Raw genomic sequence first — 26,517 nt, 5'->3', positions numbered from 1 at the left:
TATATGTAAAATCTCAGATGAAATATATATTAAATATTTAATGATGAAAAGAAATCTTTACATTTTATGTATTCCCAAAATACTAAGATATATACTACATTCCCTGCTTCCTCTGAAGCAATCAAAACTGATAGATGGATCACTCTTAGTAAGCAATACAACTATTTGCTTTTTCAAATAAAAACTAGAAATACATTTTTCCACAGAGCATACTCATGTGCTCCCTTCCCCCAAATATGCATCAAATCAAATCATATATCATATATATATGATGATGAAACTGTAGATCAGCAGATATTTTGGGCAATCTGGGACATACTAAGCAAACTACATGCAAATAAATCACTCATAATTTTTTTAAAAATCATCCAGTTTCAAATGTTTTGTAGTACACTATTCCTTAATAATTAAAAGCTGTAACCCACTCATACTAATAGTCCATCCAATAACAAAAGGAGGAAAAGGAATGAATGCTGTCAAGAGTATCCTTTCTATCTTTCCGGAAAAATCACGTAAATCATTTTGATACAGCAGACCCTCTGAGACTCTTTCCTCTGTACTACCTCCTTCCCTACCTAGACAATCCCGTTATCTGACTGAAGATGTAAAAAAAATTTTTGCTTAGAATAAACGATACCATACCAATAAAAGTTAAAATAACTAGAACTATTGAGCATATCTGAGAAATAATACAGTTTTTGTATGTGCATGTACACACACCAACACACATACCCTTCCCAAATGTCAAAAGAGATATATAACAAATAGATAAACTTCGAGGCTCATGGGAAAAGAAGAAAAGAAGTTTCAAAATATATATGCTTTCAAAATGTATTTTGAAACTGGGAAAAAGTTTTAATCTTTTAAGGAGTTGTACCTGAGCATACAGAGTATCAAAATAAGGTAATCTCTTTCAAACTATTTCTTAGCCTCAACATTTAACATTTTAGGTAAGTTTTTTTCAATTGCCTTTAGACTTCCTTGAAACCAGGCACTTGTTAAAAACAAAATAGGATGTCAGTTGATCAATATCCATTTGGCTTAAATTCATAAGTCCACAACCTCCCTTAAGTGATAGAACAAACAGGTACAAAACCTAAAAATTTATTGTTTCTTTTTAAACTCCAAATGATATTTGCAGATGCCAAAAGGCATTTTGAAGTCACTCACCCTTACTTCAGTGAAAATGAATAAGGGGGATGGGGAGGAGGGAGAGTCTCATGAGGCCTTGTATGTCAAGTTTTTGCCCAGAGCTAATTTTCATAGCTGTGTTATAAAACCTTGAAAATGGAGGTTTCTAATGGAAATGCTGACAGACCCTTAACTATTGCAGCATGAATGGATATAATTAAAGAAAAGCTTTTGGCTACACCTAACTCCACAAATGAAAGACTGGCATTTTTTTTATTAACCTCAAATAACAGCAAGTGAGAACCAGAAATGTGATTCCAGAAAGGTAATGTAAAATGTTAAAGATGACTGCTAAAACTATTTGACATTCGAAGTTTTAAACACGGAGGCATTTAGTTAACATAACCAAGTCACTATTTTCACAATGCTACTTAATCAGCAATAAAGAATGCTCTGGTGAGCCATCAGCTCCAGTTAGCAGAAAGTGGCATATAAAGTTATTATTTATTAACAGCCTAGAGGAAGCCGCTTCTCTCTTTAATCAGTGATCTTAGTTCCTGCCTACCTATAATTTCTCTGTCATATAGTTATAAAACTATTACCCAGTTCAACACACACTCACACATCCTGCACACATATTTATGCAAGGACTGGTACCTTATTCCCACCTGAATTTGAAAACAGAAAAGATTGCTAAGGTAAAGTATTTCATTCTTTCCCTTGTCAGGGATACAGCGAGGAATAAATATCATCAATCTATGTAACCATCTTCCTTATCTAAACCAACACTCAAAGAATTTAGCTGTGTTCTTAAAAGGAAAAAAAAGCCTATGCTTTAATTTTTAACAACTATTCAAAATGTTTTTGAACTTTCTAATAATAGTAATAGTAATAATATTATAGCATACCAAGACACTCATGAAAAGATCTTCAAAGAATTTCCAGATTTTGGGTTAAGAAATTAGGAACACATCTCTATGATTAAATACCTAAAGGAGTTTTTCTTGTGCTTCCCCTCCTTGCCTCCCTTTCTTCTTTCTTTTTAAGGTAAACAATCCTGAATGATCTCTGGGGTCCTTTCCCCAAAGATTCCAAACTAAGTCTGTCTTGACAATATCTGCCTTGGCAGTGCACAAGATAGATGGAATAAAATCAAACTATCCAATTCGCAGCCCCTCTTATTATATACTGTCATCAGTTTCATTGAGTTCTGTGTGCAAATTACTATGTAAGCTTCAGAAATTTGAGATGACAGTGTCTAAACTATAACAGCATCAATTAAGACTTGCACATTACTACATATTATTCACACACTGATCTCATACTTCTATCTCTTAAAACTGCTCTATAATTTTGGCAACAAGTTATCCATAATCTGATATTCACTTATAGCAATTTTTTTCAATCATAGTTGAACAGTATAAAACAAAACCAAAAATAACATTTGTGCAAAAAATTAAATGTGATCGACATGAACTTTATTTATGTCTTTTTTCATAAGTTAATCCTAAAGAACAACATATTCCTTGCCTCTCCCCTCCCTGGCTCCAGACGACAGCAAACTATAAACTTAAGTTCTAGGTAAAAAGTACTAATATAAATGTTAACTTACTTTCATCTATATAATCGACAGTCTTTATTATGCCTCTTGATTCTTACCTCTGGACTTCTGAATAGTGACCCTCCATGGATTAACAGAGAAGCTTTATAGTTCACAGATACTTGCAAGCAATATTTTTCCCAACACTCCTGAAATAACTTTGCTTTAATTAATGCAGTCCTTCAACATTAAGTTGAATTTAAAGAGCAAATATTTGTTTTTATTACAAGAAGTGAAATTTAGATAGTTGCAATGGTGCTAAAAATAAATTATTATAAATAAAATGTGATTTGCTTGTCTCCATACCCCCTTGTGACTCATTCTTTGCAACTAATGACTCATTTAAAAAAATGCGTAACTTGCAAAATTATAAAAACAAAGTCCCCAATGAGCAACCACCCCTTTATTTAGAAGCATAAATAAAAGGCAAAGACACTCCGCAGTATATGAGTAGTGGTAATGCTTTGAGGTTTGCAAACAGTTTACAGATTTCATTTATTTAACTATCTTCTAATTCATAATTTCTTATTTTACTACTTTCTTTGTATTTCCATTTTAAAAGGCTCTCCAACCTTCAAAATAAGTCTCATTCTCCTATTACCTTGTTTCCATGAATATTTTCAACAAATGTTGAACCAAAACTAAAAGTATTTAATACCTTAGAATGCATGTTTTCTAAATATATCCCATTCACTAATCTAAAAAATGAAATGAGGTTTTTTTTTTTTTTTCTCAAACACTATTAAGGAGAGTAAAAACTGGTACAAAACATTTTTTGTAGGAAATTTGGTAATATCCATCCATATTTAAATACATATACACTAACGTATTTTTAGGAATTAATCTACAGATATACTTTCATAAGTACACAGAGAATACATAAATAAAGATGTTAAATAAAACTGTGTTTATAACAAAATGGCAAACGATATAAATATTCATTATTGGAAGATTGGTTAAAGTTTAATACATATATTAAATAAAACACTAACGCAGCCGTTAAAAAAATTAGGTCTCCAAATACCAACATTAAAAGCTGTTAAGGAAATATTAACTGAAAAAACGAGGCTGCAAAACAATTTGTCTTTTAAGCCTATAAATGAGAAAAGGTCTGGAAGGTTCTGCAAGAAACCATTTTACTTTTGTGGAGTAGAACTAGAGCAACGTTTTCAACCTTAGCATCACGGAGGCTACACCAGACAATTCTTTGTTGTATGGGCTATCCTGTGCATTTACAGGACATTCAGCAGTATCCCTTGATCTCTACCCACTAGATGCCAGTAGCACCCTCCCTAGCTGTGACAATCAAAAACTTCTCTAGACACTACCAAATGTCCCCTGAGGGACAAACTCACCCTAATTAAGAAGAACTGAACTGGAGGATAAAAGGGTGAAGGTGGAGAGAACTTTTACTTGCCCCCTTACACCTCATTTTTTTTCTTTTACCATTTTTATAATGACAATATATATTATATTCACAATTTAAAGAAAATTTAACAAGAAAAAGATTCCCCCAAATTTCTAAAATTTAATAGTATTTGTAGGATATGAATCTCTGTTTAAAAAAAAATAAACTATGTAATTAAGAAGCAATACAATAGTTAGGATGATTAAGAGACATCAATCTTCAGTGGAAAAGACAGAAAGATACGCAGATTTTGCTTTTTGGTTTCCATGAGTACTCCTTCCCAAGATGCCCATATTCCCTGCTTCATGTTCTACTCCTTTGCCTCTATATCTTTCGGAGCTATAGTTCTTTATTACCGAGATGGTTTAGACCAGCAACCTCTTCTTCCTTCTTGTTTGGTATATCCAGACAAATATAAATAAACCAAAATTGGTACCAGAAATATGGAAATTTCTAATTTTGCCCAAGAAGCTCAGAGAAATACCACTTACAAAATGAATTTTACACTTGAGAAAGTATAATATCTGCTAATAAACTCTAGGAGACAAAAAATAGTGTGTGGAGCAGATCCAGAATTAGTCAAAGCTTCTAATGAAGTTGGTTGCTCACTTATCCATCTATCCAAAAACTGAGAGCTTTGAGATTCTTGTTTTAATATAGCTAACACTCGGGGAGAAGGAGATGCTTATCTGATCAAGAACCCTGGCTAAACCTTTAGAACTTAGACTGATGAGAGCAAATGAACGTAAAAGCTACATAAAACCTAATGAGAAATGAAAACCTTTGGATTTAATAAGTATGAACACACAGACCAACATGAAGCAAATTAAGTAAATTAGTAAAAAATAAAATTGGTAATAAAAACAGTTGCTACTTTTCTAATGTGGTATTAGGAAAAGGTAAGCAATGTCTCCATTAACTTCAGACATAATTTCAAATTAAATCATATTTCTATACATAACTTTTACACTTTTCAGAGACATTGACTAACTACATTGAGTGGTAGCATCTAACTTCTTGAAAATATATTTCGAAGGTGAAAGTTATGTGAAAAGGACCTTAAAGGCAATAAATGCCACAACCATTGTTCCTATTCATTACTGTTTCAGTCTGAGTGCATCTGCACATTTGTATAATTTAAGTAGATCTGAAAAATGTAAGTTTTGAATAGGTGATGGATATTATAACAATTCTACCTTAATCTCAGAATAAATTTTAGCTGAAAGTATTTCATGCAATTGAGGCTATAACTCCATAGCAAAATATTTAAAGAAAGTTACTTTTTTTTTAATGGTATGGTATACTCAAAATCTTATGGGCACTAAATTACATGTTTCAGTAAAGCCACCTCAGGTCTGAGCTCATGATCTTGCTTAGAATATCTGAAACATACCTCTAGATAATAATATTCTTTTAGGAGAAGTAAAAAGGAAAAGAGGGGTGAAAAAACATAGCTCTAGAACTGCACAGAGTTGCTCCAAGTTTATATGTGTTTGCATATAAGCTTTCTTCTAAAGAACTACTGTCTGAAAGAACAGTTTGAAAATTGATTTATAGTCTACGACCAAGCCACCCTGAACATGTCCGATCTTGTCTTATCTTGGAAGCTAAGGTCGGGCCTGGTTAGTTCTTGGACGGGAGACCACCTAGGAATAGCAGGTGACGTAGGTGTAAAAAAAAAATTATGCCCATTGATTTATGCCCAAGTAGCAGTAACGCCAACACCGCTCTCTACATTTGGATTTCATTAGTATGTCAAAAGGAAAACTTTAATATAGGATCAACATAGTTATGACCTAAAACAAATTAATAAATTAGCACATTACTGCAAAACATACCTGATTCTGGCTAGAACAGCTTGTAGGAAGTTCAATACTGTCCTGAGTTCAGATTCTTGACAAGCTCGGAGAAGCATACTAAATCCATCATTAAGCAGTTTTTCATGGGAAGAATGCAAGTAATGGCTAGTCTCAAACACTTCTTGAACACTATCAATATAGATAGAAATAAGTGTCCAGAGAGTATGTCTTTGTCCCATTCCATCATTCTTAGATACCAAGAACTCCTTTGCTTTATCCTGGAAAGCATGTGAAAATTTCTCAGCCAAAACACCAATATCCAGGTTTTTCTGAGTATACATCAAGAGGAAGGCCGCCTGACCCTTCCAAATGAGAGACGATGTCATAAAGGCAGGTTTCAGGAAATTCAGAAGGTCTAAAACATGACTTGCTACATCTTCCACCTCTGCAACAGCTGCTAACAACAGAAAAAGATTGAAAAAGTTCTGCAGACCAACTTCAGTTAGTTCTTCCATTCTTTTTTGATGGAATTTAGAATATATTCTGTAACATAAAAATTTGCTTTAATAAACTTTCATTCACAAAATCCATTTTTTAAAATAATATTTCACTCAATATTCATGACATCTCATTACTTTAAATTTTTAGCTAATTCTTCATTATGATGCTGTCACGTCACTTTTTCTACTTAGAAAACAAATTAACAGAATACCCCTAACCTTCAAATTGCTCAATGATACATAAAATCATTTATAAGTAAATTGAAAGATTCAGTGGCTTTCCCCAAATGTTCTTTTCCTATGGTATATGACTTTTCCTTTTATTTTAGTCCCCCATCACCTTTCTTTTAAAATTTTTATTGACAAATAAAAATACCTAATCTTTAAATACAATTTGATGTGCTTTACAGAAATCTTAACAAGGCAATTTTATATAATAATTTTCCTTAAACTCTTCCTCTACCTCTCACAAAGACTTGCTCTGTTATACTTATACCCTAACAAAAATCAAAGTGGTAGAAAATTATTTTTACCTACTCAAAAAGAAAATTGTTAGTGTTCAAACATCCAAGACAAGCCATTTAAAAATCTCTTGTCAATAGTACTTACTATAACTTTAATAGCTGATGTACTTTTCTTTCATCAATTAAGAAATTAGAATTGAAATTCATTCATTTTGACTCCTACTTAAAGATTGTTAAATTTTGTAACTTCTGTAATTAGTTTCTTCAGGATAGAAATGATTAATGTTCATGAGCAGTTAAATGCTCATTTGTAAATAATAGAGCCAACAAGCGCCTGAAAGCAAAGATCTGTTTAATTATCTTTATATCCTCTATCATGCCCATGTCTTCCATAAAATGATTTAAGATTCAAAGACAAACTGGCAAACATAGCAAACGAAAACAACTATTTGAGCCACATAATTACCGAGGATTTAACAAAGAAGTTACCATTTTAAAAATGTATAATCTAAATTAAAAAATCCAAATTGCCTCACTATAACCTTCTTAAAATTATTCATTGTGGGAATTAAGTAGGTATTTCATTTAGTGATTCCTGATAAGTCTCCATATAAAATAAAAAGTATTGTACTGTGAGAACTCCTACTCCATAAGGAGAGTAAGTGGTAGATGGCAGTGTATACATAAAGAATGTTGGGAAAAGAGCTGGGAAAAGCAAAGGAAGTAGGACAAGGGAAGACAATTAAAAATCATACCCATGTAACAAATAAAACTCTAAAAAAAGAGAATAGACAAGTGTGACCAAAAGTTTATTTTACCATACCAGAAATAAAAACTGGACATACTCCCCAAATGAGAACATTAGAGTTATTTGGTTCTACTACACTCTGGTTAGTTTTCATTTAAAAATGAAGGGCTTGTGGGACTGATGGGCTCAAAGAACACAAAGTTTATAGGCTGAATCTATTACTCATTAATGTACAATCTAGAGATGGTTGTTACTTTTATAATTTTTAGTAAAATGCATACAATGAGTTACATAATAACATTATAATTAATTTTGACAAGAAAAACAAGTCTTCTAATATCCTTGCATTTAATATGTGAAATTTCCATCTTTAAGACTAATAAATAAGAAATTAAAGTCTTCCACAAGTTATGGATATTAGGTTCATTCCTTACTATAAAAAACTGGCAGGCTCAAAAAGCTCCATATTTTGCTTTTCCACATTAAGGAATACATTTTAAATGTGTAAACCATAAAGACCTCCAAGCACAAGTTAACTTAAAAAATACAAACAGTAACATTTCTCCAAAGATATCAATGAACATTCATTACAGAGAAAGATATGGTACACACCTTCCTTTAACCTGTTTCCAAGGATGAGTGCCATTGTTCTTCATTGCTTTCTTAACAACTTTTGCCAAAATGCAAAGGAAAATGGTGTAACTACTTCTGGATTTATACAGGTTATAATCTTGTTTATCACAACAGCAGGTCTTCACCATTTCTAGCATAGACAAGGGTGACTTAACGATATCTGTAAGGCCTTTCAAAGGAAGCCAAGAAATACTAAAAGAACTATTCTAAAAGCAAACAAAAAGAGATAGAAAACACTTATTAAATCCCTGAGTAAATAAAAATGGAAAGCTGTAAATCCCAATTAGTTCATTAAAAGTTTGACTCATCTTAATCACAAAAATTACACAGCCATTATTACCACATATTCCTCCAAAATAAAAATTTCATAAAAGCATGAAACATCAAGAGGTATTCAAATTCCTGGATTATCCCCAAAATGTATTCTTAATAGTTGGTTTGTCCAAATTAGGATACAAACGAGATATATACATTGCACGTGGTTGATATGCCTCTTAAAGCTCTTTTATTCTGTAAGTTTCTCAACCTTTTATCATACCATTTATTTTTATACCGTCATTTATTGTATAGAATTTCCTATATTCTGGACTTAGATGCTTGTATCTCCCTCATGTCATTTAATGTATACTTTTATCACCTATCTTTCTAAAAATTGGTAACTGGATCTAGAAAACTGATCAGATTCAGGGTGTTTTTTGGTAAGTACTGGGTACTCCTATTCCAATTAGTAAAGAGGCACAAAAGGTCATCATTCTTTTTGTGATGTTAAGATTGATCAAGCTATCAGCCTGATCGATTAATTTTAGTGATCCCCACCAGTCTTTTAGTTAACAGTTTTAGCAGGCACTGATAATCATTGCCCAGATGCTTTATTTCGTCAGATGTATGAAATAGTGATTATCTAATTCTATTGTTCCTTCTGAATTAGCTCATCAGAAATTTGGTCACTCTAAAATATAGTTTATATTTTCCTTAATTTAGTTTTCATAATAAGCGTTTTTTTCAGAATAATTTTTCTAAAAGCATCATAAACAAGTATTTGAACATATTTGATAAGTTTTAATCTGCAGCAGTCATTATTCTTTCTTATGCTCAAATTTACCCAGCACTGGGCAACGGGAACTCCTAAAAGCTGGCTGTGTCCTTTTGACATGACTCCACTTACTCTGATATCTTCCCTTGCTTTCAGTTATGACAAGATATTTATCGAGATTCATCTTGTACACATTCTGTCTCAGAACTAGATTTGGTCATTTCTCTAATCAGCCTGACCTTATGCTTCAGAGAAAGCTATTTTTCTCATTTTTAACAAGCTCCATTATGTATAAACCTAAACTTGTAATTTACTTGTAAATTTGTAAATTTTCTATTTCCATTTTCTATCTTGAGTTGATTTTATACACCCAGAAAACCAAACATGCCAAATCTCTCCACGTTCTATAGGTAACTAAATCCTTTAATTCTATCTTTAAATTTTTTTATCTTCCAAATTTATGCTCTCCTTTCTAAATCAATTGTCCCTGCATTATTTGCTTATACTACTACATTGGATTACGAACTTATGTGTACCCAATTCACTTACAACCTTTTGAGAAAACAACTTTCTCAAACACATACATGTCATGTGATTGCTTTCTAATGTCTCCCAAATAAATCATAATTTCAACTGCACATTATCTTCAACTCTTCATAATTTACCTCCAGACTACATTCTCTATTTTCCTTAATTTCACAGTCATCTCAGACCTCTCACTCAGAACTATTTAACATAGTGGGAACAGATCATGTTTTTTCATGTCTCCATACATTTGTCCATGCTGTTCCTTTTGCCTGGATGCTCTTTTTCTTCTGTATTTGGAAAACTTCACTCATTCCTCTGGCCAAGTTAAAAATTTATGACTTCACGAAGTCTTCCATAAGTCCATACACGGGGCCAGATATAAAACTATTCTTGAGCTACTCTGATCTACTTTGAAAAAAATAACTTTTTGAAAAATCTGTAACTATTCATAATTAAGCCATAAAAACATTCCTCAAATGTATAAGAATTCTTCAAATTCCAAGAACAAATTCATATTCTATTTACTCACCAGATTCTTACTATAATATTCCCATAAAATGGTGACAATTGCAATGTTTGGCTCCCAGAAATCACAGAGTGTCAAACAACAGTGAAGATACATTCGTAATTGCTCTTCTAATATACCATCCTAAAAATAAAATAAAATAAAATTGTGAAAAAATAAACGGGCTCTAGCAACAATGAATATTGTTATAACCTTATGATATTGCACTGAAATACCAACCCAATTCTAGAAAGAATATGAATATACATCACCAAATCATACCTAATCTCTTCTTCAGACAAGGTCTAAATCAGCATAAGGTAAATGTCTGAAAATTTGCTTTCGAGAGCATGAATATATGAGATACTATTCAGAAATATATTCAGAAATTATATAACTCGACTTTTAACTCAATTATTTAAAAATTACAATAGGTATTTCACAACTGAAAGGTGTAGGAAATCCAGAGACTTAAAAAAAAAAAAAACCCAAACCAGAAAGAAATAGCAAAAATGATCTAATAATTAAGATGTACACAAATCCAGACTACCAGGCCTTACTTAAGTACCAGACCAAATTTTTTATTAGAATATAAGAGTTGTTTATTTGAAAAACTGAGAATTGGCAAAGTACACATATTTTACATGTTTAGGAAGTGGCAGGATGTTTGTTAAAAAAGTGACATGCCACTGAATTCCAATCATTAAATAATTATTTATTTAAAATGAGCTACAGACCAGACACTATTTTAAGGTTGTAAACGTAAAGCAATGAATAAGTCAGACACCGGATATGCACTAATAGAACTTATATTTTGGGGGAAAATGGGAAAAGAAGACACTGAAACAAGATAAATTCAAACTGTTATAACTGTGAAAAACAAAACAAGCAAGGTAATGTGTGTGGTGAAGTAACTGGATAAGGATCATTATTATATTAGGAGCTATAAATAAAAAGGCCTTTTTGAGAGCTGGCAGTTGTGCTAAACAATGGAATGAAAAAGAGCTGGCCACTTAAAAGACCTGAAAGAAAGAATTCATTACAGAAAACACATAGAAAGTTCCTGAATTAGCAGTAAGCTTGGTATTGTAGAGATTAAGTCAGAGACAGTCAGATACCATATTTCTTTGAAGCTTTATCAGTCTTGGTGAGAAGTATGGATTTTATTTTAAATATGTTGGGAAGCCATGTGAACATTGTAAATACAGGAATGACATGATGTGATTGTTTTAAAAATACTGCTCCAGATCATGCATGGGGAATGAATATAGTGTATTAAAACAGACGCAAGAAGACCAGTTAGAAGGTAAACAGTGACAATTCCAGTATAAGGAGACTGAGAGGTCAAGTACAAGGTAGACATATTGGGAGATCAGAAGGTACATGGTATATAGTAAGCTTTAAATAAATAATTGTTGAGTGGCTGAGATTCAATGGTGTTTACTTTTTAACAAACATGCATGGTTATTCTACCATAGAAGATTTAAAGTATCTACTTTTTTCCTACTTCCTTCTTCTTCTGCCACCCCAATAGGTGAGAAGAAAATTCTGTTAAACTGTAAGACTAAGATAAGCAGAAAACTTTAGAGATATCTTTGAAAACAGAAGCAATGAGATTTGTTTGGCTTAAGAAAATGGGTTGATGGTACTATTTCCTAACATGGCGAAGACAAGGGGAGGAAGATGGGACAGTACACAGGACACCAAGTGGAGATAATAAGTAGACAATTTGACATATGGGTCTAGAGTTCAAAGGAAAAGTCATAGCTTTTGATATAAAACTGGATGCTATCTTCATATTGATGGCTTTTAGAGCTAAGATCATATCAACCAAGGAAAAGACTATAGATGAAAAAAAAAATCCAAAACTGAAAATGCTCTGCTATTCCAACATCTGGATTTTAAGCAAAAGGAGAAGAGTCTATTAGCAAAAACCAGTGGCCAATGAAATACAAAAGAAACCAGGCATCATGGAAGCCAAGGCACAGATTTCAGAAAGGGACAGTGGTCAACAGGGTTGAATGATGAGATATTAAAATGAAAAGCAAGAAGAACTCTTAGATTTGACAATATGGAAGACATTAGTGGCCTTGACGACAGCAGTTTTGGGGGTGGCAGAGACAGAAGTTTAACTATGGCAGGGTGAGGAGAGAACCGGAGGTAAAGAAGTAGGTATGCCAGGACCCCTCTCATTTTGGGGGAATAGAGTCTAAGAACCCAAAGGATGCCTGAAACTACAGATGGTACCAAACTCTATATGTTATTTTTTCTCTATGCATACATACCTCTGATAGTTTAATTTATAAATTAGGCACAGTAAAGATTAACAATAACCAATAATAAAATATAACAAAAGTTATGTGAATGTGGTCTCTCTCCAATAATCGAGATGGCTCCTAAGTGACTAAAGGCAGGTAGCTTATATAGCATGGATATAGTAGACAAAGGGATGATTCATATCCCTAGTGGGGTGGCATGAGATTTCATCACACTACTCAGACTGAGATAAAATTAAAACTTATAAATTGTTTATTTCCAGAATGTTCCATTTAATACTTTCAGACTGCAGGTGACCACACGTAACAAATCTCCAGTTAAAGGGGAACCACTGTATTTATTACTTTCAGACTGCAGTTGACCACAGAAAGCAAATCTCCAGTTAAAGGGGAATGACTGTATTTAAGTGAAGATAAATAGGGTCCTTGAACAGGTGAGAAGAGCCAGTGCACAGGGAAGGGAATTAGCCTTTGACAGAAAAAGTGTCACTTCCAATATAAAAGAAAAGCAGATTGAAAGGTTGAATACAAAGCAAATATGCTGGGAAGATCTGAAGATACAAAGATAAAGGAGTTCTCTACTTGCCGCGTCCTCTTTCTACCCTACTGTGTGACAAGGTCCGGAGATGGGGACAGAGGCTTCAAGGAATGCATCGTCAAGAACGAGGACGTGGCATGTGTTTAGGGATAATTGGTTTCTTAGAAATGATCCTATTAATAGGGGGAATTTGGGTAGCACAAATTCTAGTAAGTGTAAACGCTATACAAATGGATTTCCTCAAAATTGGCTGAGGAAAACATAGTAAATTCCCTGTGTATAGAATCAGCTCTAGTCACCCTGACGTGTCCAGAATGCGTAAACCCTTTATTTGAACAATTATTAAGGGAAATTCCTTTTGACGTGCCTCTTAAAGATATTATGAATAAATTATAACAAGCTGAATTACTAGAACCAGTTTATACTCCTGTTCCCACGCAGTTAGTAGAAAAATTAGTAAAGGATAAGAAATTTACTCATAAGCCTGTGCCTACTATAGAAGGGCCTCCTTTTGTGGCCTAGTGGATAAATAGAAAACTCTGGTATCCACCTAGAGGGGCTAATAGTATGAAAAGATTACCTGATCTTCCTTTGCCTTATACAGAAGCTTATAATAAAGATAGTATACATATAGTGAATAAAGATAGAATTCATGTGCCTTATAGTAGTTTAAGTTTCATAGAAAGGCTGGCTAGGTCAGGATCTCCTTGGTGCTTAAAAACAAAGGAACAGAAACTTAGCTTATGAAAGCAGCTTTGTAAAACTGATTTTTATAAATATTTTCCTCATTACTGCACCAAGGAAACTTTTGAACAGCTATGAGAAAGGTTCAGCTTGAACTTTAGATATAGCATAAATCAAATAGCATTTAAAAGATTTCTTCAGGCAGAAAGAAGAACAATGTCTGCCCACAAGCCAATGCTTGCTGTTATGAATACATCTATCTATCACCTTTACTTAAATCAAACTGTATCTTACGTAATAGATATAAGAATTAAAAGTTTAGATTGTTCCATCAGGTAGTTCTGTTCTAATGATTGAGAGAAAAATGTACTAGTTAATCATGAACATTAATAATAATATACTCTATAAGATTTTCTGCTTCGCCTAACCACAGAAATTTAACTCCCTGCTACCTTAACAACAAAGTATAATCAAATGCCAAAATAAAAAGTATAAAAGTTGTACTCAAATCACAATAAAACGGAACAGTGTCACACCGCCTCTGAGCTGTGTAGTCGACTGTCTCCCGCGCCGACGCCTTGCCCACCTTCGGGGCCCCCTGGATCCTGTCGTGGCTGGACCGCGGCATCTACTGATTGGTCCAATTTTCCTAATGATTTATGAGGTAAGAAGCTTAGCTAAGTGTATTGGGGCAGAGCACGTGTCGAATTGAGTGTTAAAATTCTGAAATAAGTAATTTTGGAGAGTGGAAAACAAACATTATAGAGCTGAGTGCCATTTGAGATTTATGATCAAGGATTTAAAGTAAGGTGAATCAGTAAGAATGATTGCATGCTTTTTCTCCAGCAATATTCAGCTGAGGGTGGAGGTGGCAGTGGGTAGAAGAGAAAGATTAGGTTTTGTCAAGTTTAAAACAGGTAAGGGCTATGTAATTTAAAGGTGTTTGTGGTGGAGTGACTGTATAATCTAAATTGTTTAAGGAGGAAAGTGTGGAAATAGAAGACAGAAAAATGAAAAGGTCAATCGTGGTGGGCAGAATCAAAGTGAAAAAAAAATGTAGAGCATAACCACGGGAGGAGGTGAGTAAGGTAAGTAAAACAAAATCTGATTAGAAGTGAGGATATTAAGAAATTTAAAAGACAGGTCGATTATACACAGTAACATTGGAGTCACTAATAAAAGTAGTAAACATAGAAAAAATAGTGATCTTGGTGCTATCAATCTTTCAATGAATGAGAGTGAACCAAACAGGATCTAGAATTTTTTGAAATTTTTAGTTATTGATGCTTTACAATGCCTTCAAATTTCAAGTCCTCTAGGAAACTTCCACACGAAACAGTGGCCTTTCTTTATTCTCCACAGTATAATATGCATACCTGTATCACTGTACTTACCTTGTTAAATTTAATGTTTACCTGCCTGTAAGTGTCTATGAGCAATCTGAGGACTGAGATAATATCCCCAGGACCTAGTACAGTGCCTGGTTCATCAAAGAAATCTCCATAAATGTTGCATGAACAAAGAGATCTGAGTACTGATGCCTATTTTCTCCAAGCTGTATGGCTTAGAGAAAGAAATCTAGCTTCTCTAATACACAATTAAACTCATTTAACTAAAAAAGACAAGGTTCTCTCCACCACTAATATTCTTTGATTTTATGATAAAAATATTATACTAGACCTGGCTCATTCCTCTGGCACACTAATATAAATTAAAGCATACTAATCATGTTGCAAGGTTAAAAAGTAGATCTATTTTGAAGTTTTATTTGGTATCTGAAACTCATTTTTTACAGAGGTACTTAAACCATAAATAAAAATAAAGTTTGTAAAAAATAAAAGGTTTGAATACCATGTGTCAGGCATTATGTGACAATTACATACGTAAGTTCATGTATGTCTCATACCATCTCAGTTTTATTACCTTCATTTTACAGAAAAGAAGATTGGGGTTCAAAATTATAAATAGCTCACTAAAGTTCACTTTGGAAGCAGCTAGGATTTATGACTACAAAGCCTGTTATACATACTAATCTCTGCCACGTTCCAAAACCAGGAGGAAAATGAACATTTAATGGACAAAGGATTCAATCAAAATTGCTCTTTGTGACCATACCAAAATTAAAATCCAAGTTTGTAAGGCCAGAGCCCACACTGTTTCCAGTATACCCAATTAAGAAGAAATTAAATATGGCATCCCAGAAGATTCTTTCCTTTTCTTTTTTAAGGAAAGAAAATAAGTGTCCCTTCGTTTTCCTACTAGTGGCTGCAGATTAAAATGAAAAGAAATGGCTTAGAAAATACCATTTTCTCCATAGTTCTGGCAGGATAGGTAATCAGTCAGTTAAGTATGACTTAAAAAGTAAGGTTTTTCAGCTTATAATACATTTTAATGCTCTGTATATTCATCTATTCTTTGTTTTGAACCACTTTTCCTTAGTTTTTTCTTTAAATTCTCTTGAAAATATACCTGTATGGATATCTGTTGAATTAAGAGAAAGGATTTGCCCATCTTCAAATCCTGAGAGCCAAAGAGTTAAGAATACACAACAGTTTGGAGAAGAGTAGGCAATAGACATCTTAGCTCAAATTCATAACAAAAATAATATGTGAGAACAACTGAGTATATTAATTTCTTCCTACCTTATATTTTCCCATCTCACACTTATTGAAGAGAGAAAAATACCAGTAAGGAAAATTGAGATACTTTCCACAAGTATCACCAGAATAGATCTAGAAACCAAAATGGATTACTTACTAATCAAACACATAGTAGCAAAGAAATTTTAAAATGAAAATAATGAAAAAATGAGTTTTGTTAAGAATCCTACAAAGTCAAATGCTTTGAGGGAGCACAGGAAGCACACAGTAAGTAAAACACATATAAAGATTCAAATCCCAGCTCTGCCACTTCCCAGTTGGCTGTGTGAACCTGGACAAGCTCTTCAACTCCCCCAGGCCCCAGTGCTTAATGTGTAAAATGGAATTTCACAAGATTGTCATAGCATTAAGCGGAAGAATATAATTATATGCTAAGTACAATGCTTGCACAGGGACAGCTATCATTTTGTTATCTACCCTATCTTAAAGTATTTTGTACCTTAAGCCAATATATTTCAATTCTGTGAGTGTTAAGGTCAAACTTTATCTAAACAAAGAGGTTTGATTAACGACATCTAAATCCATGCTCTCTGATTAAAGATCTTTAATAAACCAGAAGACTTGTGGGCCTCTTTTTCACATAGCTTTAAGCTGGCCTTTCTCAATCCCAAGTTTGTGCCACTAAACTTCTGTATTTTTCACAAGACCCCAAGGGCTCTCTGGTGTCCATCTCAGCTGCATGAGTGTGTATAAACTATTTAATGAGGAAAACTATCGTAGAATATTCCATAATGCCTGCTTCTGACCCCTGCTTTAGACATTTTTTAAAGAATACCTTCCAATCTTTGTTTTGAAAAACCAAATTTAGGCATATTAAATTCGGGTCTGTTCCATACATTGAATTCTTTTATTGTACTAAAAATGACAACATTTACTCTTTTAGCTTATTCTTTAGAACTGGCAATTTAACAATTGGGGGTTCAATTTTTATATATAACTAATGTACCTAGCAGAAATCATCAAAAGAAAAAATTTTATTTGAAAGCTAAATAATAACTCTAAGTCCTCCTGATTAGATTTATTTTTAGGATTGAATGAGAGCTGAAATTCAATATCCTAGTCAAGATCCTTCTGTCCAAGAAACACGATTTTTAATTAGTAATTAGAAAATTATTGTCTCACATTATTCAGATCTAATCACATTCTGAGTTGTTTTTAGCCTTGGAGTCTCTAAATTCTTTGAAAAATGCAAATAATATTTAAAAAATATTAGGTTTGTTTAAGATTTCTTTTTATACTCTTTCACGACCTTTATTAGAAAATTCTTTGTGATCTCAGAAAATAATGAGGCTTTAACAAGCCTCATTTAAAAAAGCATAAAACTAAAAATCTTCCTTTTCATATGAAAACAATAATGCTGTTTTAGAAGTAGAATAAATGTTCACTGTTAGCATTCACAAATATTAAATAGGATTACCTCTAGAAAATTGTTTTTAAAGCAAATATTTTACTACTGAATTGTACCTATATAAGTAAAATTAAATATATGCTCTCTTTACTAACAAAGCTCAATGTTTGTTTCTGGACCATCCTCTGTGGCTAGAAAAAGATTTGGAACATTATTTGTTTAATTAAAACTACACTGGAGTACCTATCAATTTTATTTGAAGATTGCTCTATATGTGGAATGTATTTTTTAAAAATATTGCAAATGACCTCTTTCACTGTTGGAGATCAAAACAAAACACATGAGCATGGTCAAATTTTAATTTACCTCAATGGGAGAAAACAGATATAATCAAACTGATAGCTATATCCAAACATATTATTTATTCTTTATGACCACCTACTGTATCCAACAAAATTGGTTTCAAGAACTCCAGCAAGTACTCCTATACTTATAAAAATCTAATTTGATATAATCAAGGCATGACAAAATTGAAAGATTGCTAGAGAGAATGGACTACCTCTTTCTATATATTATAATGACCTCTTCTTTCACAGGGAAGATATTACTTTAACTTTATGCTAGACCTGAGTTCACAAAGAAAGTTTCTGAGATTAGCTGTACCATCCCTACTTCTAGGGTGACTGACTCGTCCAGTTGCTTAGGACTTTCCTGGTTTTAGCACTGAAAAATCCTACATTCTGTGAAACCCCAAGCCAGGCAAATCCAGATGGTCGCCCTACCTACTTCCAAAAATTACTTATTTATCTTCATACTAGTTTTAGCTGACACCATTAAAACACCAGTTATATTGTAAAGGTATACTAAACATGTCAGAATAAGTTTTATCACATTATGAGTAAGACATTCTTACTACGAAGGTTTTTTCAAGATGAGTTTCCTTCATTTAAAAACAAAATTATAGAAAGTCATAACCTAAAGAAAAAAATATTAATTTTCAAATAACTAAATGTGTTTAAAAATGATTTTCAATCACTTAGTCAAAAAACAAACGTTCTTTGGCAGAGAAGAGAGGATAAATTCTCTCTCCTTTTTTCTTTGCCTATTGTAGGTATATGAGTATTTATTCAAATGAACCCTTAGTTTCCTAAGAAATACTCTGTAATTTAAAACCTAGCTGAACAACACCAGGAATTCATACACTGTCAGAGCTCAACAGAAATTTAAGTACCAGGTTTTTAAGCTATGCTAAGGCATTAAGATTGGATGAATAGCTGATATAAATAACAATGACCATTTTCTAGTGATTCCCTACATTCTTGAAGTAAAGTAATATGTTCTCAAAAAAAAACTAAGAATGAAGCCAATTAAAATAATATAAAAAATAAAAATAAACAAAAACTATTATAATGGTTGGGATAAAACCTCTTTTGTTTCTGATGTCAATGAATGGAATGCTAACCTAGAATTCTTAGTTCATAATTAGAAGATTTATATTATAACTAAATATATTTATATGTTTCATCTAGAAATACTTAGAGTTAATACAGATAACAGGGAAAAGAAAATTTCAAGCTATTAAAATGATTTTCCAAGATATGGATATACGATAAATATGTGTGTGAACTATATATGTAGCAATCTTGTACCACATATTTCTTTATTCCTCTTCAAGTTTTTAACAATCTTTATTTTTAACAGTAATCTATTTCCCAAATTAAAAAATATTCTTTACTAAAATTTCCCTTAAATCCTTCCAGAAATAACTTATGTAACAAACTTTACAGAACTACAATACAATATGTATAAAGATGTGATGAACAGCACATTTAAAACTGTTTTAAAAGGAGGTCAAATCTGACCTGTGGGCCATGAAGCACTACATTAACAGCTCTGCAAAAAGAAAAATGATAAGGTATAAAATGAGGGCTCAGAAACTAGGACCTTATCAGTTAGAGCATGATTCAAGCCTGTAAGACAAATTGCTCAGCAAGGCAAGTCACCTTCCTGCTGTGATGAGGATATAGCTGAATTTCCAATGCCACTGACTATCTCTCTCATCGTGTCTCCTAGACTTGATATCATATAGTCGAGGAATGGCTTATAGTTCTGCAGCATCTACAACTTATTTTGAATACATTTTGTCAAAGTCACCAACTAGGATAATTACCTTTGTCCTTTAACTAGCAGTTAAAAATAAAAAACCTTCAAAAGACAGTCACTATTAGGAACTATTGTATATTGACACTTCATTAACAAAGAATGATGATTCTATCTCCAGTTTTTAACAAGTGAACTAAGTTTGTTATTTTAAATCATTTTAAGTTAGCTTGGTTCTTATAAATAAAATCTGAAACATAAAAATATAGCAAAGCCCACAAATTGTCTCACTTTAATGCATACCTGAAGACTGATGGACTTTTTCAACAATTCCTCTACAAAGTTCCAATTTGATTCCATTTGTCTCTAGAAAGTGAGAAAATATTTTTGTATTAAAATTACAAATTAAAAGAATGATATAGCAGTTAAGTGTGAAGTGGAAACATTCTGTCCATCATCAGACATCATTACAACTTCTTGAATGTCTAAAATTACTTTGGCAAAGAGTTGGTTGAGACTTGACAGAAAAAAATTAACAACTATTCCAATCCAATGTAAACCTTATCAGAAGTTGTTTCATTAAATAGTGGTACTCCTATAAAATTATGTTTTGACAAATACTTAATTTTGCTGTCAGATATAATCTAACAGGGAAAAAAATTTTTGTATTTTTGGGAGGTTTTTTTTTGCCAAAGGTTCTTTATTCTGTACTTTACTCACCAGAGATTTTTTTCTCTTCATTTTATACATAATAACTTCAAGACAATCTACTCTAGTAAACAAGTAACTAAAATATTTGGACAGAAAATAAAAAATTTTACATAGTACAACCTTATATTTAAGCAATGGAAAACCTGCAGGACCTTCTCACAGGATACTAAGTTCACGTGATACTCAATTCTGCATATGGAGGAAAACAGAAGCCCCAGATTTGGTACTTCTTTTGGACTCTGCATTATGGACTCTTCCCTTAGCTAATTTTAATTTATAGCCATTTCCTATGATAAACTATAACTGTTGAGTATAATAGTTTTCAGTGAGTTCTGCGAATCTAAATAAATTATATAATTTGGGGAATCCCCTGAGCTTTCTATTGGTGTCAGAAATAAGGCTGTCATGAGAACTGTCCCCAAAAACTTGGCAGCCCTAAAACTCTCTCAAAAAGGAGACTATTTTGTTCTATCAATATTATATGTATACATTGTATTAGGATCTTTACATTACTACTTCCTCAAACAAACTTTCTCATTTCATAGATAACGGCAAGTCTCAAAAAGGTTACGTACATACAGCCAGAGCATGGATTCAAATCCAAGTGGGTCTGGCTTCAAAACCAGGGTTCCTTCCGTTATATCAGGTTACCAGTAACTAAGTTTCTCATTCCAACAAGCCTTCCCTCACTTTCAGCAATTCACTTTTACATCATTCTTTGCTAAGAAAATGTCACTAGTCCCAAATAAGCGGGAACAGGACGAGATTAATGTTTTTAGCTTTATAATTCGATAGTGTTAATGTGTATATTTCAATTATTCTGTTCTACTAAGGCATTTGAATCACACGAATTATAAAAGTAGTATAATTCTTGTCCAAAGAATTTCAGCTCTAAAGATGAGTATTGTGGCTATAATCTAAAACAAAAATAAACCATAACTCAGAGGAAAAAATGGCAACTAAATCCTCCCTAAATCAAGTCTGAGTAAGGGAATATGTATCAATAGGATACAGATTTTTCTTCCATAGGAAAATTTTGAGCAGCTACAGCATTTTTTCTTCTACAGACTAAGTTATAAAACTTAATTCCACTGATAGAAAGGAAGTAGGAAGTCATCAATTTGGGGCTGTGTTTTATATTTCTTATCCTACTATCAAAACCAAGACACCCACTTAGGCTTCAGTATAGGTGGTATTTCAACCAGAAATATAAAATAGATCTCCCACCCTCCACTTTCAGTGAACAAGGTAACCTGAGACAACTCTCATTTTAAGGTTACATTAAACATCTTTTATCTACTCACCATTTCAGATGTTTCAAAGATGAGCATCAGTTGGCCTGACTGATTGCAATATGTCATGGGCAGGGAAAGCAGTGTTAAACTGATCCTTGAAATGTTCAAAAGTAATTTTTCTCTTTAAACTATATTTGCTTTTAAAAAAGTTTGTAAGAGGATAACACTCTCTCATCTAGGTTGAGAGAAAAGCATTGAACAGACATATATGAAAACCTAAAGCCTCTACTATGAGAAATGAGACACCAAATTCTCCTTATATGCCTGTATTAAGCTTTTGGCAAATTTTGTGATTTCAATCTACAAATAGCACAAGTCCAATTTACAGAAACTTAAAAAATAAGTTTAGTCATATCTGAAACCTACTTAAAATGTAAAGATTTCACATTCACCTTCAAGGCAAAGCGGTTCATATTTAACAACTGAAATGTGTCTATGGTTAACACAAGATCAGAGGTATTTCTCTGCTGTAGGGCATATGACTAACCATTATTACTTCATATCATACTGTCATACCAGATTACTCTTTAGTGGAATAAAGCATGCTTAATATAACCACTTTCTATATGGTATCTGACTATGCTAATACATCATAAGGAGATAAAAGAATTCTAGTAATTTTCAAAATTCTAATGTAAATAAATCCCAGACCCAAATTAACAATCTATATCAGCTCTCTGAAAGGATTAGTCAATGTTTTTATGTTCATAGATCAGATTATATGATTTATAAACCAAATTGGGACACTTTCGAGAATAAAAGAAAAACCTAACCAGAGGAGACCAGGGGATAATAGGCATAATCTGGGACTGTCCCTGGCAAGCTGGTTATCCTATCAAAGACCCATTCATAAGAGGCAGTCCTTAGGAAGACCTTAATATCAAGTTAACTTAGGTGATAAAAATAGAGAGATATTTAACCACTGTGTAACTCAGTTTCTGTATCTGTAAAATGGACATATTACCCTCTCACCTATTTCATAACACTTCACTGAGATAAAAATTGAAGTCACTGTGAGATATTAAACAATTTGCAAATGCAGTATGCTGAAGACATCATTCCTAATGAAAACTACTAACTACAGAGCTTGAGTTTTTCTTTAAAAGCCATCAAGTCCAGAAATATCTGAAATTCTTTGAGGACTTGTGAACAAAAGCAGTCTATTTTATATACATACATACTCGTATATATTGCACATCTTTATTATTTTTATCATATAAAAGTCTTTTTCAAATATCGTGGTTTTCTTTACTATGAAAACCTTTTATGTAATTTAAAGAATTAAGAAAAAAAAAAAAAAACCCACGTAAAAACTGCTGAAAATACTGAAAGACATAGGTGAAGCTATTTTAAATGTCAAAAATTCACTTAGTATCTTGATTCAGAGCTAATAAAAGCAATAATCTACAAATTCTCTGTATGAAAGAGAAGAGTGATTTCAGCAATGCTACTGTGGATGTTTGTACTAGTACAATTCAACATCAAAACAGTAATGATATATATTAATGTGGTTAATTATGTATACCACACTGGGAGTGTCTGGGGTTCAACAGCAACCGCTATTGAAATATACCACTCAAATAAGTGTTAATTCAGTTCCAGCAAGCATTAATAACCTGAAAGCATGTTCCTTGAAGCAAGAGGCAATACAATTTGTTTCATTTGTATCCTATCATCGACACCTATCATTATGATAGCCTCTCAATAAGAACTCAGAAGTGCTTAACTAATTACCATATTTATTTACACTGATTCAAATCAGAAATATAGACTTCGAAGAATTAAGGTTGGAAGGGAAGAGAAATAAAAATTTCATGTAAAGACCTCAGAATTATAGGTAGATTATTGAGTTCTTTTAATGTTGCTCCAATATTCTAGTAATTAAAAGATGTTAAATATTACCATATAAATTCCACAAAAATACTCAAAAAAATGGATACTACAGTAATAATGGCAACTTCTAACATTTATTGAGTAATTATTATACATCAGCATGGTAAGGTCTCATTTACAGAAACAAAGGACATACAATTGTTCTCTGTGAGCTCATTCTATTGACCTCTCTTGATATATGGTAGAATTCTGCATGTGAACTTCTCAGAGCACTTTCAGACTATATTTTACTTTATGTTGGGTTCTCCTAAAGGGCCTTTATTAGGAAGATCATTTAAAGAACCTTTTGAGGCCCTTTCCATTTCTATGGCACAATGTCAATACTAACTGAACCTCAGATTTAATTGTATGATTTCTCAGACTGTCCAGTATTCCAAAGAGAGGAAAACTGGTCAAGTCCAAGGAACATGTTTCATGAAGCAATAGTTACCATACCTAGTATAGGATGAGAGCTAAGGAACTTTTTAAAAATGATTCCCAAATTCCAAACCAGATTACTAAATCAGGATGTCCAAAGTTGAGACCTAGTAATCTGAATTTCAAAAGAACTCACAGGTAGGTCGATAATCAGCCAGGTTTAGTAACCACTCAGAAAAAGACCAATTTTTAAAATATAGACACATTGCCTTCAAGATCCTAGATTTATTTTGTGGAACTGATAGGCTTGATATAACACTATACTACTACTCACTTCTGAATATAGAAATAACTACATATAAATGGGGCTTCAAATAAACACATCTACCAGCTGGTTTTATTCATAGGGCTTTTTAAATAACTGTAAAAAAATATTTCTAACTAGAAATTAATATACTAGTTAAAATTTGTCTTTCTATTTGAAGTAATTTTCACAGTTGTTTAATAGATTAAAATATCTTTGCTAAAAGTTTATCTGTAAAGTGTTATTTGGAGAAAATAATTTTACCAAATTATTCACAAAACCTACTAATGCATTTCTGGAAGAATATGCTTTCCCTTTGACAATCTTACAGATTTTAGACCTAGAAGGAATCTTCCAATTCCATGACTTCTGGATGAGGGGGAACAGAGGCCCAGAAAGGTTTAAGTAATTCACTGAAGGTCACACAACTACTTAGCAGAGCCAGGACTAGATCCCAACTCTTCTGCAAGTTCCTTTACCTTAAACAAACTATAAAAACAAAAAGATTATGATTTTTTGAGAAGTTTATAGAAAGGTCTACAACTCCTATATTAAGAAGCTGAATATATCTCTGCAGAATTATGATCTGATTTTTGTTTCTATGCACTTACTAATTTGTCTACCAAAAATATGTACTAATTGATAAGTTTAAAAAAATAAAATCTTACCATTTTATCTGCTGCTCCATGACGATCAAATTGGTAAAATGATGCTACATGAGTAATAATCCACCAACTAAAACCTAATGGATCTGTAGGCTGGATTACAGGCACAGAAGGTCGTCTTTGGTCACTTGATTTGTCAAAGAGTGCTTTAAGTAATTTATTCAACCAATTCCAAAATGACTATAAAAACAGAAGTAATATGATTCAATTAAATTGACACTGATACAGTAACCTTTGATTTGGGCATTTTCCCCATATTTATAAGGAAATATTTACACAAAAGAAAATAAAAAAATACTCAAAGCTTAAAGACTAATAAAAACACCCAGGTTAAAAATTAGAAAATGACTAGTATTTTAGAAAGATCCGCCATGTTCCCACAATTACATCTTCCTCTCCCATCCAGGAGTAATTATCATGACTTCCATAATAAATCATTCCCTTGTTTTTGTAAGTTTTGCCACAAAGGTCTATAAGCCTAAAGTACATATTTTGACTTCACCTTTTTTTCTAATGCACGTTTGTATTCCTAAGTGGCTTGTTTCTACTCTTTGGTAACTTTATTCTTCAACATTATGTTTCTGAGATTCATCCATATTAATGAGTATGGCCCATAGTTCATCAGAATATTCCAGTATATGACTATATAAAACCATTTACTTAATTTACTGCTTTTGAACATTTGATGAGTTTTAGTTAAGATTTTCTTTTTCTAGGTATGTTTCATGTATTCACGTTATTAGGCATAAAGTTGTTGACAATATCTCACTTTTTTTAATAGCTGCAGAAATCTGAAGTCATGGCCCTTTATTTCTAGTATTGACTCTGTAATCATCTTAAGAAAGATTAGCCAACTTTAGTAATCTGTTTTGAAGAACCAATTTTTGGCTCTTTTGACCTTTTTCATTGATTTGATCATCTTTGTTGCTTTCAATTTCATAAATGTGTGCTAGTTTTATTTGCTGTTACTCTCTTTGAGTTTATTATGCAGGGATTTTTTTCCTAACTTCTTGTGATGAAGTCTTAGCTCTAATTTCTAATGTTTTTTTCCCTCTAACGTCTATATTTAAAGTTATAAATTTCCCTCTTTATATCTCTAGCTGCAGTCTTTAACTAGTAGTTAAATATTTCCTTCAAAAATTTTATAATTTTCATTATCTTTTACCTGAAGGTTTTTTAGAAATATATTTCATATCTCTAAGGATGTGTATTTCTCCTTATAGTTGTTAATTTTTATTTTCTATAATTAATGCCATGTTATTAGCCACGTAAAATTTTAAATGTTTTATTTTCCTGATAAACTGAACCTTTTATCAATATGAAACAACTTTATGCTT

The 26,517-nt window shown here is 32.4% G+C and overlaps 1 protein-coding gene across 4 annotated transcripts in view; it reads right to left on the bottom strand.

The window, feature by feature from the left end:
* The window catches only part of MMS22L (MMS22 like, DNA repair protein), a 116,985-nt gene that overhangs the window by 67,955 nt on the left and 22,513 nt on the right, over positions 1-26,517 (bottom strand). For all 4 annotated transcript variants that reach the window (XM_006926281.3, XM_015600458.2, XM_025042929.1 and 1 more), the window contains 5 exons: positions 25,184-25,360; positions 20,259-20,321; positions 10,374-10,493; positions 8,263-8,489; positions 5,978-6,481 (listed from right to left, as the gene is read on the bottom strand). In XM_006926281.3, the coding sequence (XP_006926343.1) occupies positions 5,978-6,481; positions 8,263-8,489; positions 10,374-10,493; positions 20,259-20,321; positions 25,184-25,360 (1,091 nt within the window). The remainder of the gene's footprint in view (positions 1-5,977; positions 6,482-8,262; positions 8,490-10,373; positions 10,494-20,258; positions 20,322-25,183; positions 25,361-26,517) is intronic.

Source organism: Pteropus alecto, unplaced genomic scaffold (genome assembly GCF_000325575.1).
Source record: "Pteropus alecto unplaced genomic scaffold, ASM32557v1 scaffold7, whole genome shotgun sequence".
Lineage (NCBI taxonomy): Eukaryota > Metazoa > Chordata > Mammalia > Chiroptera > Pteropodidae > Pteropus > Pteropus alecto.
Note: the sequence above shows the minus strand (reverse complement) of the source record. Positions and strands in the feature narration are given on the sequence as shown.